This window comes from Fusarium venenatum (assembly GCF_020744135.1).
Source record: "Fusarium venenatum strain MPI-CAGE-CH-0201 chromosome Unknown EDB82scaffold_1, whole genome shotgun sequence".
Taxonomy (NCBI): domain Eukaryota; kingdom Fungi; phylum Ascomycota; class Sordariomycetes; order Hypocreales; family Nectriaceae; genus Fusarium; species Fusarium venenatum.
In genome coordinates this window covers 5631162-5647357 of record NW_027072129.1, presented here as the reverse complement: position 1 = coordinate 5647357, position 16196 = coordinate 5631162, and the positions used below count along the sequence as shown (strand labels likewise).

General features: G+C 49.2%; 6 protein-coding genes across 6 annotated transcripts; 4 read left to right on the top strand and 2 right to left on the bottom strand.

The window, feature by feature from the left end:
* Positions 1-42: 42 nt before the first annotated feature.
* On the top strand, positions 43-5211 carry EDB82DRAFT_543494 (glycosyl hydrolase family 47-domain-containing protein; the record flags this gene model as incomplete). Its single annotated transcript, XM_065609379.1, has 6 exons — positions 43-737; positions 789-1920; positions 2474-2709; positions 2761-2949; positions 3002-5072; positions 5125-5211. 6 exons carry the CDS (start codon positions 43-45, stop codon positions 5209-5211), a joined length of 4410 nt encoding a protein of 1469 aa, XP_065465632.1.
* A 187-nt stretch (positions 5212-5398) lies between these two features.
* On the top strand, positions 5399-6745 carry EDB82DRAFT_55511 (uncharacterized protein). Its single transcript, XM_065609648.1, has 3 exons — positions 5399-5726; positions 5780-5869; positions 5942-6745. Exons 1-3 carry the CDS (start codon positions 5571-5573, stop codon positions 6629-6631), a joined length of 936 nt encoding a protein of 311 aa, XP_065465631.1. The 5' UTR covers positions 5399-5570; the 3' UTR covers positions 6632-6745.
* EDB82DRAFT_487396 (uncharacterized protein) lies at positions 6711-8529 on the bottom strand. Its single transcript, XM_025730315.2, has 2 exons — positions 8045-8529; positions 6711-7989 (listed from the first exon to the last, which is right to left on the bottom strand). Exons 1-2 carry the CDS (start codon positions 8126-8128, stop codon positions 6859-6861), a joined length of 1215 nt encoding a protein of 404 aa, XP_025589452.1. The 5' UTR covers positions 8129-8529; the 3' UTR covers positions 6711-6858.
* Positions 8530-9441: 912 nt separating this feature from the next.
* On the bottom strand, positions 9442-10659 carry EDB82DRAFT_520645 (uncharacterized protein; the record flags this gene model as incomplete). Its single annotated transcript, XM_025730316.1, has 1 exon — positions 9442-10659. The coding sequence occupies one exon, from the start codon at positions 10657-10659 to the stop codon at positions 9442-9444; it is 1218 nt and encodes a 405-aa protein (XP_025589453.1).
* A 2007-nt stretch (positions 10660-12666) lies between these two features.
* On the top strand, positions 12667-13793 carry EDB82DRAFT_551070 (uncharacterized protein; the record flags this gene model as incomplete). The annotated part of the gene is made up of 2 exons (XM_025730317.2): positions 12667-12877; positions 12939-13793. The coding sequence occupies 2 exons, from the start codon at positions 12667-12669 to the stop codon at positions 13544-13546; spliced, it is 819 nt and encodes a 272-aa protein (XP_025589454.1). The 3' UTR covers positions 13547-13793.
* A 64-nt stretch (positions 13794-13857) lies between these two features.
* EDB82DRAFT_487392 (uncharacterized protein) lies at positions 13858-16181 on the top strand. Its single transcript, XM_025730318.2, has 2 exons — positions 13858-14835; positions 14888-16181. Exons 1-2 carry the CDS (start codon positions 14096-14098, stop codon positions 16080-16082), a joined length of 1935 nt encoding a protein of 644 aa, XP_025589455.1. The 5' UTR covers positions 13858-14095; the 3' UTR covers positions 16083-16181.
* The last annotated feature ends 15 nt before the right edge of the window (positions 16182-16196 follow it).

The following is a 16196-nucleotide window of genomic DNA, read 5'->3' as shown; positions in this document are numbered from 1 at the left end:
CACCGTGACTTCGTGTCGCTCATCCTCAGTCTACGCTACACAATGGCGGGTCCCTTACGCCGAGGCCGTCTCTGGATTGGTGTCGTCCTCATCTGGATCTTTGGCTTTTGGTACTGGTCAAGTACGGACTCAACTTTCACATTGTTCGGCAAGGATGATCCTCTTGCTGGAAAAGGCGCCAGTGCCTGGACGCGAAGACTACCCAAATATCCAATTCCCCAAGATAAACTGGCCGTGTTACCTGAAATCAAAGGAGGTGTCAAGGTACCCAAGATTCAAGCTAATGCGCCAGTTGAGAGCGCTGTCGCAAAGGAAACGCGACTGGCACGTCTTGCTGCCGTCAAGAAGAGCTTCGAACACAGCTGGAGCGGGTATTCTAATTACGCATGGATGCATGATGAAGTGACCCCATTGACCGGCAAGTCCAAGGATCCTTTTGGTGGCTGGGCTGCAACACTGGTCGATGCCCTTGATACGCTCTGGATTATGGACATGAAGGAAGAGTTTACCAAAGCCGTCGCCGCTGCGGATGGCATTGACTTCACCAGAAGTTCCATGACCACTATCAACATTTTCGAGACCACTATTCGCTATCTTGGTGGTTTCTTGTCAGCATACGAGTTGAGCGGAAGAGCTCATTCTATTTTGCTCGAGAAGGCCATTGAGCTTGGAGATCTTCTCATGGTTGCCTTTGACACACCCAACCATATGCCAGTTACTCGATTGGAGTGGAAGAAGTAAGTTTTTGTGAACTGACGAGCATTGTTTACTTGCTAACACATCCTCAGAGCTGCTTACGGCCAGTCCCAGTCCGCCTCGCGCGAGACTCTTGTCTCTGAGCTGGGCTCTATGAGTTTGGAACTTACCAAACTGTCTCAAATCACTGGTAACACGAAGTACTACGACGCTGTCAAGAGGCTCGGGGATCAGTTTGAGTCTACGCAACTCAACACTCGTCTTCCTGGCATGTGGCCGGTGGTTGTTGATGCTTACACGCCAGCGTTCCATGCTGGCTCAGAATTTACCCTTGGTGGTATGTCTGATTCATTGTATGAATACCTTCCCAAGTGGTACCTTCTTCTTGGTGGTCAACTGGACCAGCCTCGTCGGCTGTACGAGAATTTCATTCCTGTCGCCATTAAGCACCTTTTCAAGAGAGCAATGACACCCTCGGACAAACCCATCATTATTTCTGGCGACTACCAGGTAACGGATCTGCCAGGAGAACAACCCAAGTATACCTCTGTAGCCCGAGGCCAGCATCTCACTTGCTTCGCCGGTGGCATGATGGCAATGGCTAGCAAGATATTTAACCGTCCGGCTGACCTAGATATTGCCACCCAACTTACGGACGGTTGCATATGGGCTTACCAGGCCACCAAGACTGGTCTTGGACCCGAGGTATTCAACTTCATCTCGTGCGGCAGTGTTGATGTCAAGGAGACAGGTGATTGTACCTGGAGTGAGGAGCGGTGGCTCAAGGCTATCGAAGAGCAGCATGCCCCTGACTTCAAGGCTCCGCCGATGAGGGGGCCTGAATGGAAGAGGCCTACCGTCCAGGATGTCGTGAAAAAGCACAATCTCCCAGAAGGCATGATTGATGTGAGCGACCCCCGATATATCTTGAGGCCAGAGGCTATCGAGTCCATCTTTGTCATGTACCGAACCACTGGCGACGCGCAGTGGTTGGAGAAGGCATGGACTATGTTCGAAACAATTGAGAAGGTGACGAGAACCGAGATCGCAGCTTCGGCAATCGACGATGTTACGAAAGCGGAGCCTACCAAGATGGACAGCATGGAGAGCTTTTGGTTGGCCGAAACGCTCAAGTACTTTTATCTTATTTTCAGCGATTTTGATGTCATCAGCCTTGATGAATGGGTGTTCAACACTGAGGCACATCCTCTGAGTCGTCCTGATGTAAAATAAGGGCTGTGGGAGAGTAGGCTATGTTATGGGGAGAGCTTCAACGTTGTACGAGACACTTTGTGTATATTCTTATAGTCAATACCTTATGCGTGCATGAATAGATCATTACAGTTTTTACAGATATTTTAATACTATTAAGCTTTTAAGAAGAATAAGTTGTGTTGAATGATTATTCCTTGACGACTCCTACTGACATAAATATCCTGATGACTAAGGTAGACTAAGTACGTACTGCCAAGGAGTTCCAATTCGGCGGGCGTGGAGTCTGTGCCCCACGTCTGAAAGGTGTCCGCCGCAACGCAAGCAGCAAGCACTACAGATACAGACAGCACACCGTCACCAAGACTGACCTGTGTCGGCGCAACTTAGTTTCTCCTTATACAGCTGCCTGAACAGGCTCCGATCAAACTCTCCAATCCACCTCTTCGCCTTACGCCTCACATAAAGCGATCTACTACCTCGTTCATTGCTCTTTACTGGAGCTGATCGAGCTTCGACGAAACTCCCACGTCTCCCTCATAACCCCTGGATAAGCATCGACAAGACGGCCCAACAGCTGGGTCTGTCCTCCCAAGATGAGTTCCCGTACGCCACCGACGACCTCTTTCCCCCGATATTATATTTTAGAGGCTTACCTTTACATTTCCTCTGCATAGTTAAGCAATTTATTCGGAACGTGCGTGCGGCCAAAACGATTGCCGACGAGCGTGCTGTTATTCAGAAGGAAAGCGCTGCAATCCGCGCCAGCTTTCGAGAAGAGAGCCATGATCCTAACATTCGGTCAGTTTCGAAGGCGTCATTAGACAACTAGATGTACTGATACTGTGTTAGTCGTAACAATGTCGCCAAACTACTCTACCTCTTTACACTCGGAGAGCGAACCCATTTTGGTCAGATCGAATGCCTGAAGCTCCTGGCCTCCCCTCGATTCGCCGATAAACGTCTGGGACACCTGGCTACAAGTTTGCTACTGGATGAGAATCAGGAAGTCCTAACACTGGTAACCAACTCGCTCAAGAAGTATGCGGCTTCTATCGTCCCTCGGAATAACTGGGTGCTTACTCAAGTCTAGTGACCTTGGACATTCCAACCAATATGTTGTCGGTCTTGCGCTCTGCACACTAGGAAACATCGCCTCGATTGAGATGTCACGGGATCTCTTCCCCGAAATCGAAACTCTTGTCGCTACCGCCAACCCCTATATTCGAAGAAAGGCGGCCCTCTGCGCCATGCGCATATGCCGTAAGGTTCCGGATCTTCAAGAACACTTCATCGAAAAGGCAACACAGCTCCTGTCCGACAGAAACCACGGCGTTTTGCTGTGCGGTCTTACCTTGGTGACAAGCCTTTGCGAGGCAGACGAGGAGGAGGGTGGAGAAGAAGGGATTGTCGAAAAGTTCCGATCGTTTGTCCCTGGACTTGTCAGAACCTTGAAAGGACTCGCAACTTCCGGCTACGCACCCGAACACGATGTTACTGGCATTACCGATCCTTTCTTGCAGGTCAAGATTCTACACTTGCTGAGAGTTCTGGCTGTGGGTGACGCCGAGACCAGTGAGCAGATCAACGATATTTTGGCACAGGTTGCTACAAACACCGAATCATCTAAGAATGTTGGTAATTCAATCCTGTACGAAGCCGTCCGCACAATTCTCGACATTGAGGCCGACTCTGGCTTGAGAGTCCTCGGTGTCAATATTCTAGGCAAGTTCCTCACCAACCGCGACAACAACATCCGATATGTTGCTCTCAACACTTTGATCAAGGTTGTCGCCATTGAGCCCAATGCTGTTCAAAGACATCGAAACACCATCTTGGAATGTTTGCGAGACCCTGATATTAGTATCCGACGCCGAGCCCTGGACCTGAGCTTTACACTGATCAACGAAGGCAACGTCCGGGTTTTGATCCGTGAGCTTTTGGCCTTCTTGGAAGTTGCAGATAACGAGTTCAAGCCAACAATGACCAGTCAGATTGGCATTGCTGCTGATAAGTTTGCGCCCAACAAGCGATGGCACTTTGACACGATGCTTCGTGTTTTGTCTCTAGCGGGTAACTACGTTAAGGAGCAAATTCTTTCATCATTTGTCCGATTAGTCGCCACCACTCCCGAATTGCAGACATATGCGGTGCAAAAACTATACATTAATCTCAAGAAGGACATCACCCAGGAGAGTCTAACACAAGCTGGTGCCTGGTGTATTGGCGAATATGCTGATGCTCTGCTAAAGGGTGGGCAGTATGAGGAGGAAGAGCTCGTGCAGGAGGTTAAGGAGCACGAGGTCGTTGACCTTTTCTCTCTCATTCTCAACAGTGCATATGCCACACAGGTTTCCACGGAGTACATCGTGACGGCGCTGATGAAGCTGACAACCCGCTTCACTGACCCGGCTCAGATTGAGAAGATTCGACGAATCCTACAGTATCACCAGACCAGTCTTGATATTGAGATTCAGCAGCGAGTAGTTGAATACGGTAATCTCTTCAGCTTTGATCAGGTTCGACGTGGTGTGCTCGAGAAGATGCCCATCCCTCAAATCAAGGAAGAGTCCCGTGTGCTTGGATCTGCACCTACTAAAAAGAAGACCTCCAACAGGAAGTCAAGAGTCATCAAGCCGACAGAACAAGACCTTCTTGACATTATGGACGCACCTGCTGCTACGCCGATGGCGCCCTCGACAACCAACACTGACCTTCTCGCCGACATCTTGGGCGGCGCCTCTTCCCCACCGCCATCTGCATCTTCGCCGCCTCCCCAATCCGGCATGTCAAACATTATGGATCTGTTCGGATCTGCTCCTGTATCTTCCACAGCATCTCCCGCCCCTCCCTCGTCAAACCTCGACCTTATGTCGCCCGTCTCCTCAGCGCCTCAACCTCAAGCACCACAAGCACCTGCTGGAATCCCTTGCTACAATGCCAACGATCTTAATGTGACGTACCAAGTTCAGCGCAACGCTGAGGGCATGATCCAAGCCACTGCCAAGTTTATCAACACGTCTGGTTCCGCAACATTGTCCAATGTGTCTTTGCAAGCTGCCGTTCCCAAGTCTCAAAGGCTGCAGCTGCTGAGCATCTCTTCATCAGACCTCGGACCTGGAGCTGAAGCCTCTCAGATGATGCGAGTATCCGGCTGCAAGGGAGTAAGTAATCCTTTTGTCCTACACAAATGATATGCACTAACAAATTCTGTAGCCACTGCGTCTACGTCTGAGAATTGGATATACACACCCAACTGCTGGACAGGTTATGGATCAAGTCAACTGGACAGAGTCATCCTAGATGCACTTGCTTGACAAATTTATGAGTCAAATAGGGCAGGCCATGCCTTAGAGATAGTAATGTAACCCGCGATTGTGGACTATAGGGGCTGGACTTGAAGATAGAATTCCAAACCGGATGTTTAAGCATTACTTCTTGCAACAAAATTCTTTCAATACTATACTCGTTTCAAGCGTGTAGCAACTTTTACAAGACCCAGTGGTGTTTGTATAATGAATTCCTTCAAAATGTTGCCTGACTCAGCTTAATGATGCATTTAGTCTACATATCCACGACTTGTCAGCCCCACTATGACAAACTGATGTTGCAACTTCATCTTCCACGGATATACTCAGTAACTGTCAGTAGCCAGCGGTGCTATGTATACGAGACTTGGACCACTGAAAAATTGTGTCTCCTTTTTGGGTCAAAGGCCAAAACTTGTCGTTATCAAGCCAATAAATCTACTCACCAGAACAATGTCAACCCAACGAACCGGCCATCTAGAAAGGACGGCCCAAGAACCACGAGATGAGGTTTATATCTTTGTGTTGTTAAGCAAGGATCTTAGCTGATCTGTTTCTGTTAGAGTCTTCTGAATGTAAGGCTGAGTCGTATGGATCAGGTCAATGAGCGAATTCGGCTGCTTCGCCTACAGCTCGAATCGGGACCAGTCAAGGTACGTAGCCATTCTTGCTATCACGACAATCTAAAATCTACAATAAGTAGTATGCTAAAGACTTATGAGCAGTTCTCAGCCGGTCAGTGGTTGGATACATATGTACCTAATAATCCAAAACCAGGTGGCTTCACCATCACTTCTCCACCCAAAGCCGCGATGAGACCTGATTCTCCTTACTTCGAATTAGCAGTTCAAGAATCCCCGGATAACCCTCCTGCAGCATGGCTCTGGCAGCCGCCGTCTGAGATTCTGGGATCTAAGCTGCAAGTACGCGTAGGGGGTAGTTTTATCTTTCCCCCAGCTGAGATACCTCTTGACAAGATACGCCGTGTGGTGTTCGTGGCGGGGGGCGTAGGTATCAACCCCTTTGCCAGCATGATAGGTTGTATAGCAGAGGGGAGTTACCAACTTGACGTGAGGGTCCTCTATTCCAGTAAGGTATCTGCGCAGGGATTGACGGGTGTTCTCTTCCTGGAAAGGATCAGGAAGTGGTTTAAAGAGAAAAAAATTAGTGGCGATCTAAAAGTCTTCGGAACTGGTGGATATGGCAAGTATGGCAAGTATGATGATGAGAGCGGGTTCGACATCGCGACAAGAAGGTTCACTATTCACGATGTGAAAGAAGCCATTGCTGGACAGGAGAATGAGTCTATCGTGTATGTATGTGGGCCGGCAGAGATGACAGATGAGATCGTGGATGGGTTGACGAGAGATGGCGGAATGGACAAGAAGAGAGTCATGTTAGAGAAGTGGTGGTAGGCTCACGATGAAAATGATCCAGTCTGTCGTATTTGCTATTGCCAACAGTCTGACTTGTTCAACTCAGGCTATCCTTACTGTACTATAATGTATATTTACTGCGCTGTGGTATCGCTCTAAAACTATATCTGTTCACCACACACCCAAATCCATTGCGATTTCTAGATGAATGATTGGTCCAGTCTGTGCTTCCGTGGTATAAGCCATGTTCAAGATTATCCTTGGGTTCAAGAGAAGAGATCCTCGGCCTTCTGGCGTTGCTTTGATCTTCCACCACCAAATAGTTCTTTTCCAGCATTGTTTCCACCCAGCTTGGTAGGGAATAGTTCTCGCGCATTTGCTCCTGCCGCACCTTTGATCGCAAACCCATCTCCGTCTCCTCGTTGATTCGCCATGCCGCGGATGTTGAACGAGCTGCTGTCTCCTCGTGCGCCAGGCACAGACACAATCTTGGGGCGATCCTCATCCTTGAGGCGGGCTGATCCTATAGCCTGCTCTAGGGTATCCAGATTTCCTCCTCCAAACTGCTTAATTGACTTCTTGGTAGGGAATAGTTCCTTGGAATTATTTCCGCTTGATATGCGATCCCTGAGGTCGCGAGCCCTCGATCTGTTTCGAGACGAGCTTACTTTTTCGCTCATCAGATCGTCGCTGTCGCCATCGCGTCTGGGAGACGCAGATCGATCGCGCTGTTTCCTGCGACCAACGAAGAGCTCCTTGCCTTGGTTCTCGCGGGCATATGAACGTGGTCTTTCCTCTATGTCGGAGTCACGTCTTCTTCGTGCTGGGCGGGGCGCATCGTCGTACATGCTGGCCTCAAATGTCTCAACGTCGTCGTCTGAAGCGCGTCGTCTTCGGCCACCGTCTCCACGGTATCCACCATCGCGTTCCCTGTATCTCGACCGATTGTCGTTATTCTTTCGTCGTCGTTCTTCGGGGTCGTGCTCAGGATGAAGGAGGTAGTAGCGACTCCGCAAGGCAGCGCCTGCTTCTTTCTTATCACTCGAGATAGCAAATCGCACCTGAAGGGAGATTTCTGGCCTCGACTCGAAAGGCTTCGCGGGTAGTGTTTCGCCTACAGCTAGGGCTGTAGCATCTGCTACTGGGACAGAGCTTAGTGCAACAATGGCATCGCGTGCTGTGGGTTCGGATGGGAAGAGAAGGTTGGCGGAGGAATCATCGATCCATTCGACTCTTTCAACGTCGCCAAAGTGAGACTTGACGTAAGCCTTGATGTCATTTGTGTGTAGAGAGTCGACACCCTTGATGTGAATTTTGGTTGGAACGAGGGTCTTGGAGTCGTCTGTCACAGGCTCGTCTTCGGCCACCTCGCCAGGCTCTTCAAGCTCATCGGGCTGCTGAAAAGGAGGTCAATTCGGGGTCGCAGTATGGTAGTTATGATTTATGCCTTACGAGAATATCATCGCGACCGAGATCAGGAACGGGTAGGTCCTGGACCGTGTCGACGGCATCGTCCATTTCAATGTCGAGATCCATGGTTGGTGTCTGAGTTGTCGATGGGTGTGAGCAGCGAGTGAGTGTCAGATTGAAGTTTTCTTTGAGTGTAAAGAGTAGCAAAACACAAGCAAGGGTACAAGGTGCAAATCGTAAGAACGTTTGTGAAACTTTGGGAGAAGAATAAGAGTGAGAATGTTAAAAGTAAGAGTGAAAGTCGGATTGCAGCTGATGCTCTCTAGCGCTGTATGGACTGGTCGGAGCTTAAGTGGCCGGCCGCTCCGCCACTAAGTCTGCATGTCCCTCGAGGAAAGAATGGGTATGTTACCGTAGTAAGTGTAAGATGCAAAACCTGAACATGTTAAGTCTTTTTATAGAGGCAGGTACTCAATTATGAGCAGTCTTTGGAAGATTTAACATTTTGCCTATAACTCAAAGTCAAGGTATTGATTACAGTGATTCACGGGACCTACCCGCAGATGCCAGATGCACTAAAGCCACAACTTTAGCGCACTTTCCCAAAACGGCAACACATGGGGATGCCAGTCCTCAACATCCCTAAGCCAACATACAAAATATCCCGACTCCCTACCTACATGAATATCCTTGGCAGCTTATTAGATTTATACCTCGCTTTATACTCTATATCCTAAGTGTATCAGTATTCTCATACAGCAAGTGCCATGTCAAGTCCTCGTAAATTCAGTTACATGTTGGTGTTGAACAAACCCATAGTTGTAAGCCATTGTTCTTGAGGACCTTGGAAAGGTTCACCAACCTTTATGCTTACTCGGGTAGGTATATAAGTTTGCAGTCGATTCGTTAAGCCAAGAGTCTTAGTAAGTCCTTTAGTTCACTATAGCCCAGCCGATGCAGTATGCAGCCGACAAAGTGCAACAAGTCCTGTCGTATAAGTACATGGATCAAGGGACATGCTTATCTTTGTGTCCAATGCAGTGCGGTATGAAGCTTAAGACATTGCATCCATCCGTCATCACATGCAAACCAATTGAACGCGGTAGGGGCGAGCCCTATATTCCTTATCCCCCAATATCAATGGCTGCCCGCTGATTGTGTTCCTCGGTTATCTATATGCAACGTGTGTATAATGAATCTTTCTCTATCTTCTAATCCTAATACTCTATTTCAAAGTAGACCGAAAATGGCAGGCGCCTTATTTTTAAAGAATGGGCCAGTGCTGTGCCCGAGGTATCATTTCCCAAGCGAATAGTCAGTCCAACGCCCATTTTATGTATGCCCGAAAAGAAGTTGTGTTCACCAAGTTTTGCCCATATGCCAGGCCAGATCTTCAGATCCTTGGTTCCTGTAGTGCTCTGCGTCCGTCTCTTGTTACTCTATCGTGCAGTCTCTACTCCACGTCGTATCTCCAATGGCGAACTTTTGCATGTTCGCGGTATCTTGATCACGGCCAAATCAGTGTCATCGAGTGATGAACACGAGATGTCAGACATTCTACGCTTGAGGCCTGTCAGTGCCCTGACGATGTTACCTGCAGGCGGTGATTCATCACCTTCATCCCCCAGATGATCCTTTGAAGCATCTTGCTCGTCCTTTTTGTCGAGCATAGTATCGTGCGTCCAAGCCGACTCCAACCCGTACATGTAGACAGGTGACCGCCTCAGAAAATTCCATGACAGTGAATCATGTTCCATTGCGATATAAAGAGAGTCAATCCTGCCTCCAGCATCCAATACGGCGCAGTGTTGTTTGAGAAAAGCTTGGTCGTAGTTGCCTTGTAGAAGTCTAGGCTCCAACAGTCGCAGCATGGGCAGACCCTGCAAGCGTTCGGCGTCGCAAAGCTTTGCTTGCAGTGGCACCCAGGGTCTCCCTTTAAGCAGGGGTTCGAATGCCCGCGATACAGCATCTGTAAATGACTGGGCATCGTTGCCCTCCACTGCCAACATACGGTGGAGCCCGCGAGAAAGGCACCGTTTATATGAGGTCGTGTCTTTTTCAAATGGAAATGGTGTGTCCTTGGACGGCATAAGAGATACGTGCACTGTCCAAGATCTTGGAATTTCAACGGCTGTAGGCTGGGTAGTTGGCGGGACATTTGATGAATCCAACGACCTCTCTGAGGCCATAGTGGTCGCGGGCAAGATGTGTAGTAGATTTAAAGGGGCACTGGCCGGGCCATATTCTCGGGTTGGCGATGGAAGCTCTGCACTTTCCAGCTTTTCGATGCGCTCCTCCAAAACTTCGTCGCTGTCTAGCAGCTCCAGTTGGCGATTACGCAAGTCTTCCACTTCTCTTGTCGTCCTTGCCATTTGTTCCGACTGTGATTCCAAGACATGTTCCATTTTTTTCATTTGTTGTTGTAACTGGGCAACGAGTGCCCATGCGGCAGCCGCATTACGGTATGAGCTCTTGAGCTCGATGTCGGTCTCTTCTTTGTTCTTTTCCACCGATTCCTCCAGTGCGCTGATGCGGTTAATGATGTGAGAAATCCGACCACGGTCATCCAGATGCAACCTTTCTTCCAGGGTTTGTATTTGCTGCTTGACTATGTCGATTTCGGACTTATTCGTGTTGGGCGTTGGCGCATCGGCCATGGTGATGTGGTAGCAGGATAGATGGCCACAGTTACAGGTAGCGCCAGGCAATGATTTGTTGTGGTCAAACCCCATACAACCGCACCTCTGGCCCTTGAGCTCAGGTATCATGAGAATGTAGCGGCATTGTCCTTTTGGAAGTTGAGACTCTTCAGTCTGCGGCGTTGAGGCCGGTGGGAGTGAAGGGGAGGGAGAGGGTGACATTAAGTTTGCCAAACCAAGAACGGTATTGAAGAGAGGGATCGAGACTGATATGAGTCGTCCATGGAAATGTCGGTGGCAGTGGGAGCCAAATATGAGATATGCAAGAAATAAACAAGTAGGAGAAAAAGGCGGGCGGCTCTAATGATAAAAGCAAAGCAGGGCGATCACTGTCGAAATTTGAGCCCCAGGGATATTGAGTTGCGTGATGCGGGCCAATTGTGTTGTGTTGGAAGAGACTTGCACGTACCTGATCAACAGGGTGATAAAGACGACGAAAGCATCAGCACACAATAGCCGGCCAAGCAGCCGATACTGTACTGTATCTTTGCTAACGGGGTACCTTTTGCATGTAGGTAAGGTATCATTCAGGATCCGCATTCGCGACGTTATCATCCGCTCTCGCTGTCGCCATCAACACCCATCAGCGCAACCCACGAATCTTAAACCGACTGCGCCCGCAGGCCAACTGATGGCATCACAACTCCCACGTTGAGACCCGCATGGCCCTGGCACAACAGAGCGAAGCCAGAGAGTGGGGGGACAGAAGGCCAGTACGTACTGAATGTACCCTGCCACAGATCTTACAGCCGATAGTAGGTACCTGTTAACCCAGGTACCTACAGCACAATCAGTAACACCGAGAGGATAAAAGCAAACAAACCCACGGGTTCAGGGGATGAATGCAGAAGAGTCAAGCAATCCTGACATGGCGCGACGCATCTACTTTCGTACAAGTAGGTGACTGATTCTTTTCCCTCGTTCTCTTTGAGATTCATGAAACACATGCTTGACTCCAACTAATAGAGACGTGCCGCCCCTCTTGATTCCGTCCTATTGGTTCCTCATCTTTTGGTCCCTGAAGCCTCAAGCATCGAATATCAAGGGGACTTGATTATCATGCCGGAGGGACTGCTGGGGGCTGCCACGCGATCTGTAACGGGCGCAAAAGGTGGTGTACCTTAGATATCAAGCAAGCAGGGCTTGTGCTGTGATCCGTAGTCGGAATCGCAGTCTTGATTGAGTGAAGGGGCAAAGAGCAAGGGACAAGACAATAGCCGGTCCTTGAACTGATTAGCAGACGGTCTCTGGATGGTCCACCCCCACACCCTTTGGGCCTTTGGGGACGCCAAGTCTGCCACAAGATTTGATTGACAAAAAATCAAACTTTTATGGCTCCTCCCGCACCCGTTGTACTAATAGTATGTGCGGACGGTCTGGCGGGCCCCTGTTCCGTAGCGTCGCGGGACCTGAGGACAATCCCGTCACTATCACCTGTCAGAGACCATTCTTGCTTGTATCGCACCTGTTCGGACCCCAAGTGGACGGTCGAAATGCATGCCCTTTGTATCTTGACTCAAGATCGCCTCTGCTGTTGGTCCAAACATATATGCATGTAGAATACACCTTATCGGCACCGATGGTGAAATACATGCAATGCGAGTAAGTTGCCCGTTGATGCGTTGTGACTGATAAGTGGTTCTCTGCATATAGGCTTTATTGCGCAATCTTGGTTTTTGAATTTGATTTGACATGGATCTTCAGTATCCGTAGAGAAAAAAGGGATTTAGATGCCGGCGGCAGCTCAACTCTGTAGGACTTAGTTAGTAGACACAAGAGAGAGTCTGGATAAAGGTAGGTGAGTAGGTTGCAGCCATTACATTCGTATAATCAATGTGGATAATACGGACAATTTCTACGTCCACGTGCTGAGGTACTGTAGAATCTGACAGTAGTTTTAGTCCCGCTAGAGCTGCACTTTTACACCACCATCTACCTACCTGACCTAGTGAACAGCACAGCACCATGGGCAATTTCGGAACTGCAGTCACTTCGCTTCTGGATACTTACACAAAGTGTTTGTCCCTCTTAAAGGGTACCCGTAGCCACGATGATGGGGCTTTGAGTGATACTCACTCAACATTGAGTGCCTCACTTAGATCTGACCGAAGACGAGTCCGTCGAGTATATGCTTCGCGGCTTTCCAAAGATGGCTCTCGTTTTGAAAAAGGCGATGGTGAGTCTTTTCATTATATGATATGAAATTATATTGGACTCAAATCTAAACTATGCTCTAGCCCCTGCTCGATCGGCTTTAAGACGAATTGTTAAGAAACTCACCACCACGCTTACCAACATCGTCTCACATGACGGAAAGCGACCACCGGTCAGATATGAGTCTCTATTAGCCCTTTCGAATGGATCCAGTATAAAAGCAGTTCGCACCATGAATGACTTGTCGAGCAGAGTAGGATCAAGAAGCACCATCTCTCAAAGTAGCGTTGTGAGTAGGGGACGACAAAGATCGCATCCGCACGACCATAAAGCTAGGAATAAATCACAGAAACTGCCAGAAAGCCGGCCCAGGAGCGATACCAAGGAGCGCAAGAGACATTCGAGTCGCCAACTACAATCATCCGTCAGTCGACATCGACAGCGAAGCTCCAAAGGTCGACGCTCACCAGACAAGCCAGCTCCTCACAACCGAGTCTCAATATTGACCATGTCATCGGATTCCACAAAGTTGGGAGAGATCAGGCGACGCCTCTCAAAGCAAAGGCCAGTTGAGGGCTATGGGAACATGGCTGCATATCCGTTGTACACGTATCATAACGAAGTTGTCCAAACTCGGAAAAGGTGGTGGAATCCTTTCGGACGTTCACGATCGACGGATGCTGATATATAGTTCTTTCATTTTCCATTTATATACCGTGTGGGTAGATAAGCTGTCGATGAGTGTAGGATAGTCAGTTAATAAAGTCTTGATTCCAAACTAATTACCACCTTGGTGTGGTTATGCACCTAGTCGTTGATAAGATATGATGTATAGAGTGCACACTTGTATACAAGTAATCAAGACCTTGAATTTTAATAAGAAAAGAGACAACTTCACTTTTAGTAGTAAACTGAATACTTTATATCTAGAAATAGTATATACGAGAAGAGTTAAATAGTAGTCTACTATACTGCTAGTCGACTCCCCCAACTCCTTCTTCAAAGTGGGTCACGTTCTCGAGGCACAGAACAGCTTCGAATTGGATGAATTACTGTGCCCCGCTATCCAAAAATGCCCCGCCAGCATCACCACGACCGAACAGACACACGACAGGTCATCACATCGCTCAACCCTCGACGGCAACAACCATCCGCATCAGTTCTCTGGGCTTGTCCCGACCCCGCCCCAGATCCCTTTCGATCGGACATGCATCTGCCCTCATAACATAATATCGCCATCATGCCTCAGGATCCTGCCGCCGCTCTCAGCGCCTTGTTGCGCCAGTCCTCCATCCACGACCACGACGAAGTCCTCAAGGCCGCCAACGCTGCACTCAAGGCAAACAAGAACGATACAGACAGCCAACATACTCGAGTTGTCGCCCTGTTGAAGCTTGACCGCTTTGAAGATGCTCTGCGCGCCATTGCCGACGGTTCCCCTACTCTTCACTCACGAATTTACCTCGAACATGCATATGCGCTCTACAAGACAGGAAAGCTTGATGAAGCCACTTCAGTCCTCCAAGCCGCAGGCCTAGAGAAGAAAAGAAGTTTGCAGCACATCGCTGCACAAGTTGCGTATCGTGCTGAGCGATTTGACGAGGCATGCAACATCTACAGTCGCCTCCTTGATACCGACCCTGCCGACGAGGAGAACGACATCAGCATTAATCTACGAGCTGCGCTTTCCCAGTCTAGTTGGCTCGGGTACTCTGTCACTGATAGGATTGTGGTTCAAGACTCTGATGGGTTCGAATTGTGCTACAACGCTGCCTGCGCACATATTGCCAATGGGTCTCTCGAAACTGCTGCTGATCTGCTGCAGCGGGCCAGTAGACTGTGTGATGCCTCTGACGATCTTGCCGAAGAGGACAAGCAAGCCGAGATGCGACCTATCCTCGCACAACAAGCATATGTCTTTGCCAAACTAGGCAAACTGAAGGAGGCCCTCGACCTCTACAGCTCATTATCCACCACCAAGTATGTTCTGTAACTGCGTATCGTGCGCGCGAAGCTAACAATCGTGTAATAGGGAGGAAGATCCTGACCTGGCAATTATACTTGGCAACAACCTGGTAGCTCTGGAGCCCAAGACCGAGAACCCCTATCTTGTTGAGCGAAGGTTTTCTACTCTGACAGCCAGGAAAACACATGCAAAGCTCTTTCAGCATCAGTCTGAAATCCTGCAACGAAACAGGCTGACCGTTGACCTGCAAGTCCTGAAACGCGATGGAGTCAAGCGACGTACAGAGGCTCTTCTTGCTGAAGCACAGCACCCCACAACCTCCGCCAACCTCAGCATTCTATCTGTTCTTAACGCTGCCGCGAGTTCGCAAGGAACCACAGGAAAACAACTCCTCAAGAACCTTCAGGGTTTGGCTCAGAAGAGACCACGCGACATTGGTCTTGCCCTGACTATCATACAAATACAGCTTAATGACGGTCACGTCGGTTCAGCATTATCGATTCTCGAGTCTTTCCTTCAGCGACTTGAAAAGGCCGAAAATGTAGAAGCACTGAACGCCCGGTTTAGCCCAGGCCTAGTTGCCCTGACCGTGACTCTTCTGCGCGTACAGGGTCGAGAGTCATCAGCAAAGGCCGAACTCGTCAAGGCTGCGACACATTGGCAGTTCCGGCAGGCGAGCCCGGCCAGCTCTCTTCTAGAGGAGGCTGGCATTGAGTTAATGAAGTCATCCAACGACAAGGACTTGCAACTTGCTGGCGCTTCATTCCAGAAGCTAATCGACGAGCAGAAGGGCTCAGATATTGCCACAGCCGGCCTCGTTGCAGCTTTGGCCACTTCAGAACCTTCTCGCGTCGAGAAACACCTCCAGAGCCTCCCTCCCGTCGATTCGCTCATCGAAAGTATCGATATCGCATCACTCCTGAGCGCAGGTGTGGCCGTTCCAACTGGCAAGACCGGATCCTCAACTCTCAAGCGAGCAGCACCCTCAGGAAATGAAGGAAAGACACAAAAGCGGCGCAGAAAGATTCGCCTGCCCAAGAACTACGTCGAGGGCAGCAAACCTGACCCTGAGCGCTGGTTGCCATTGCGCGACCGAAGCTCATACCGTCCCAAGGGAAAGAAGGGAAAGAAGAAGGCTGGAGAGTCCACACAAGGTGGTATGGTAAAGGAGGAGGAGACTTTGGAGCTTGTAGGTGGAGGAGGTGTCAAGGTAGAGAAGGCACCTCCACCATCCAAGAAGAAGAAGAAGGGCAAGAAATAGATACTCTAGTACGACAACGTACTGCATATATATCCATATCAAACCGCTTCCCGTTTCTCAAGATCTATATGCGCCTCGAATCGCGATCAAATATTAGTGCAAGGTTTCATAAGA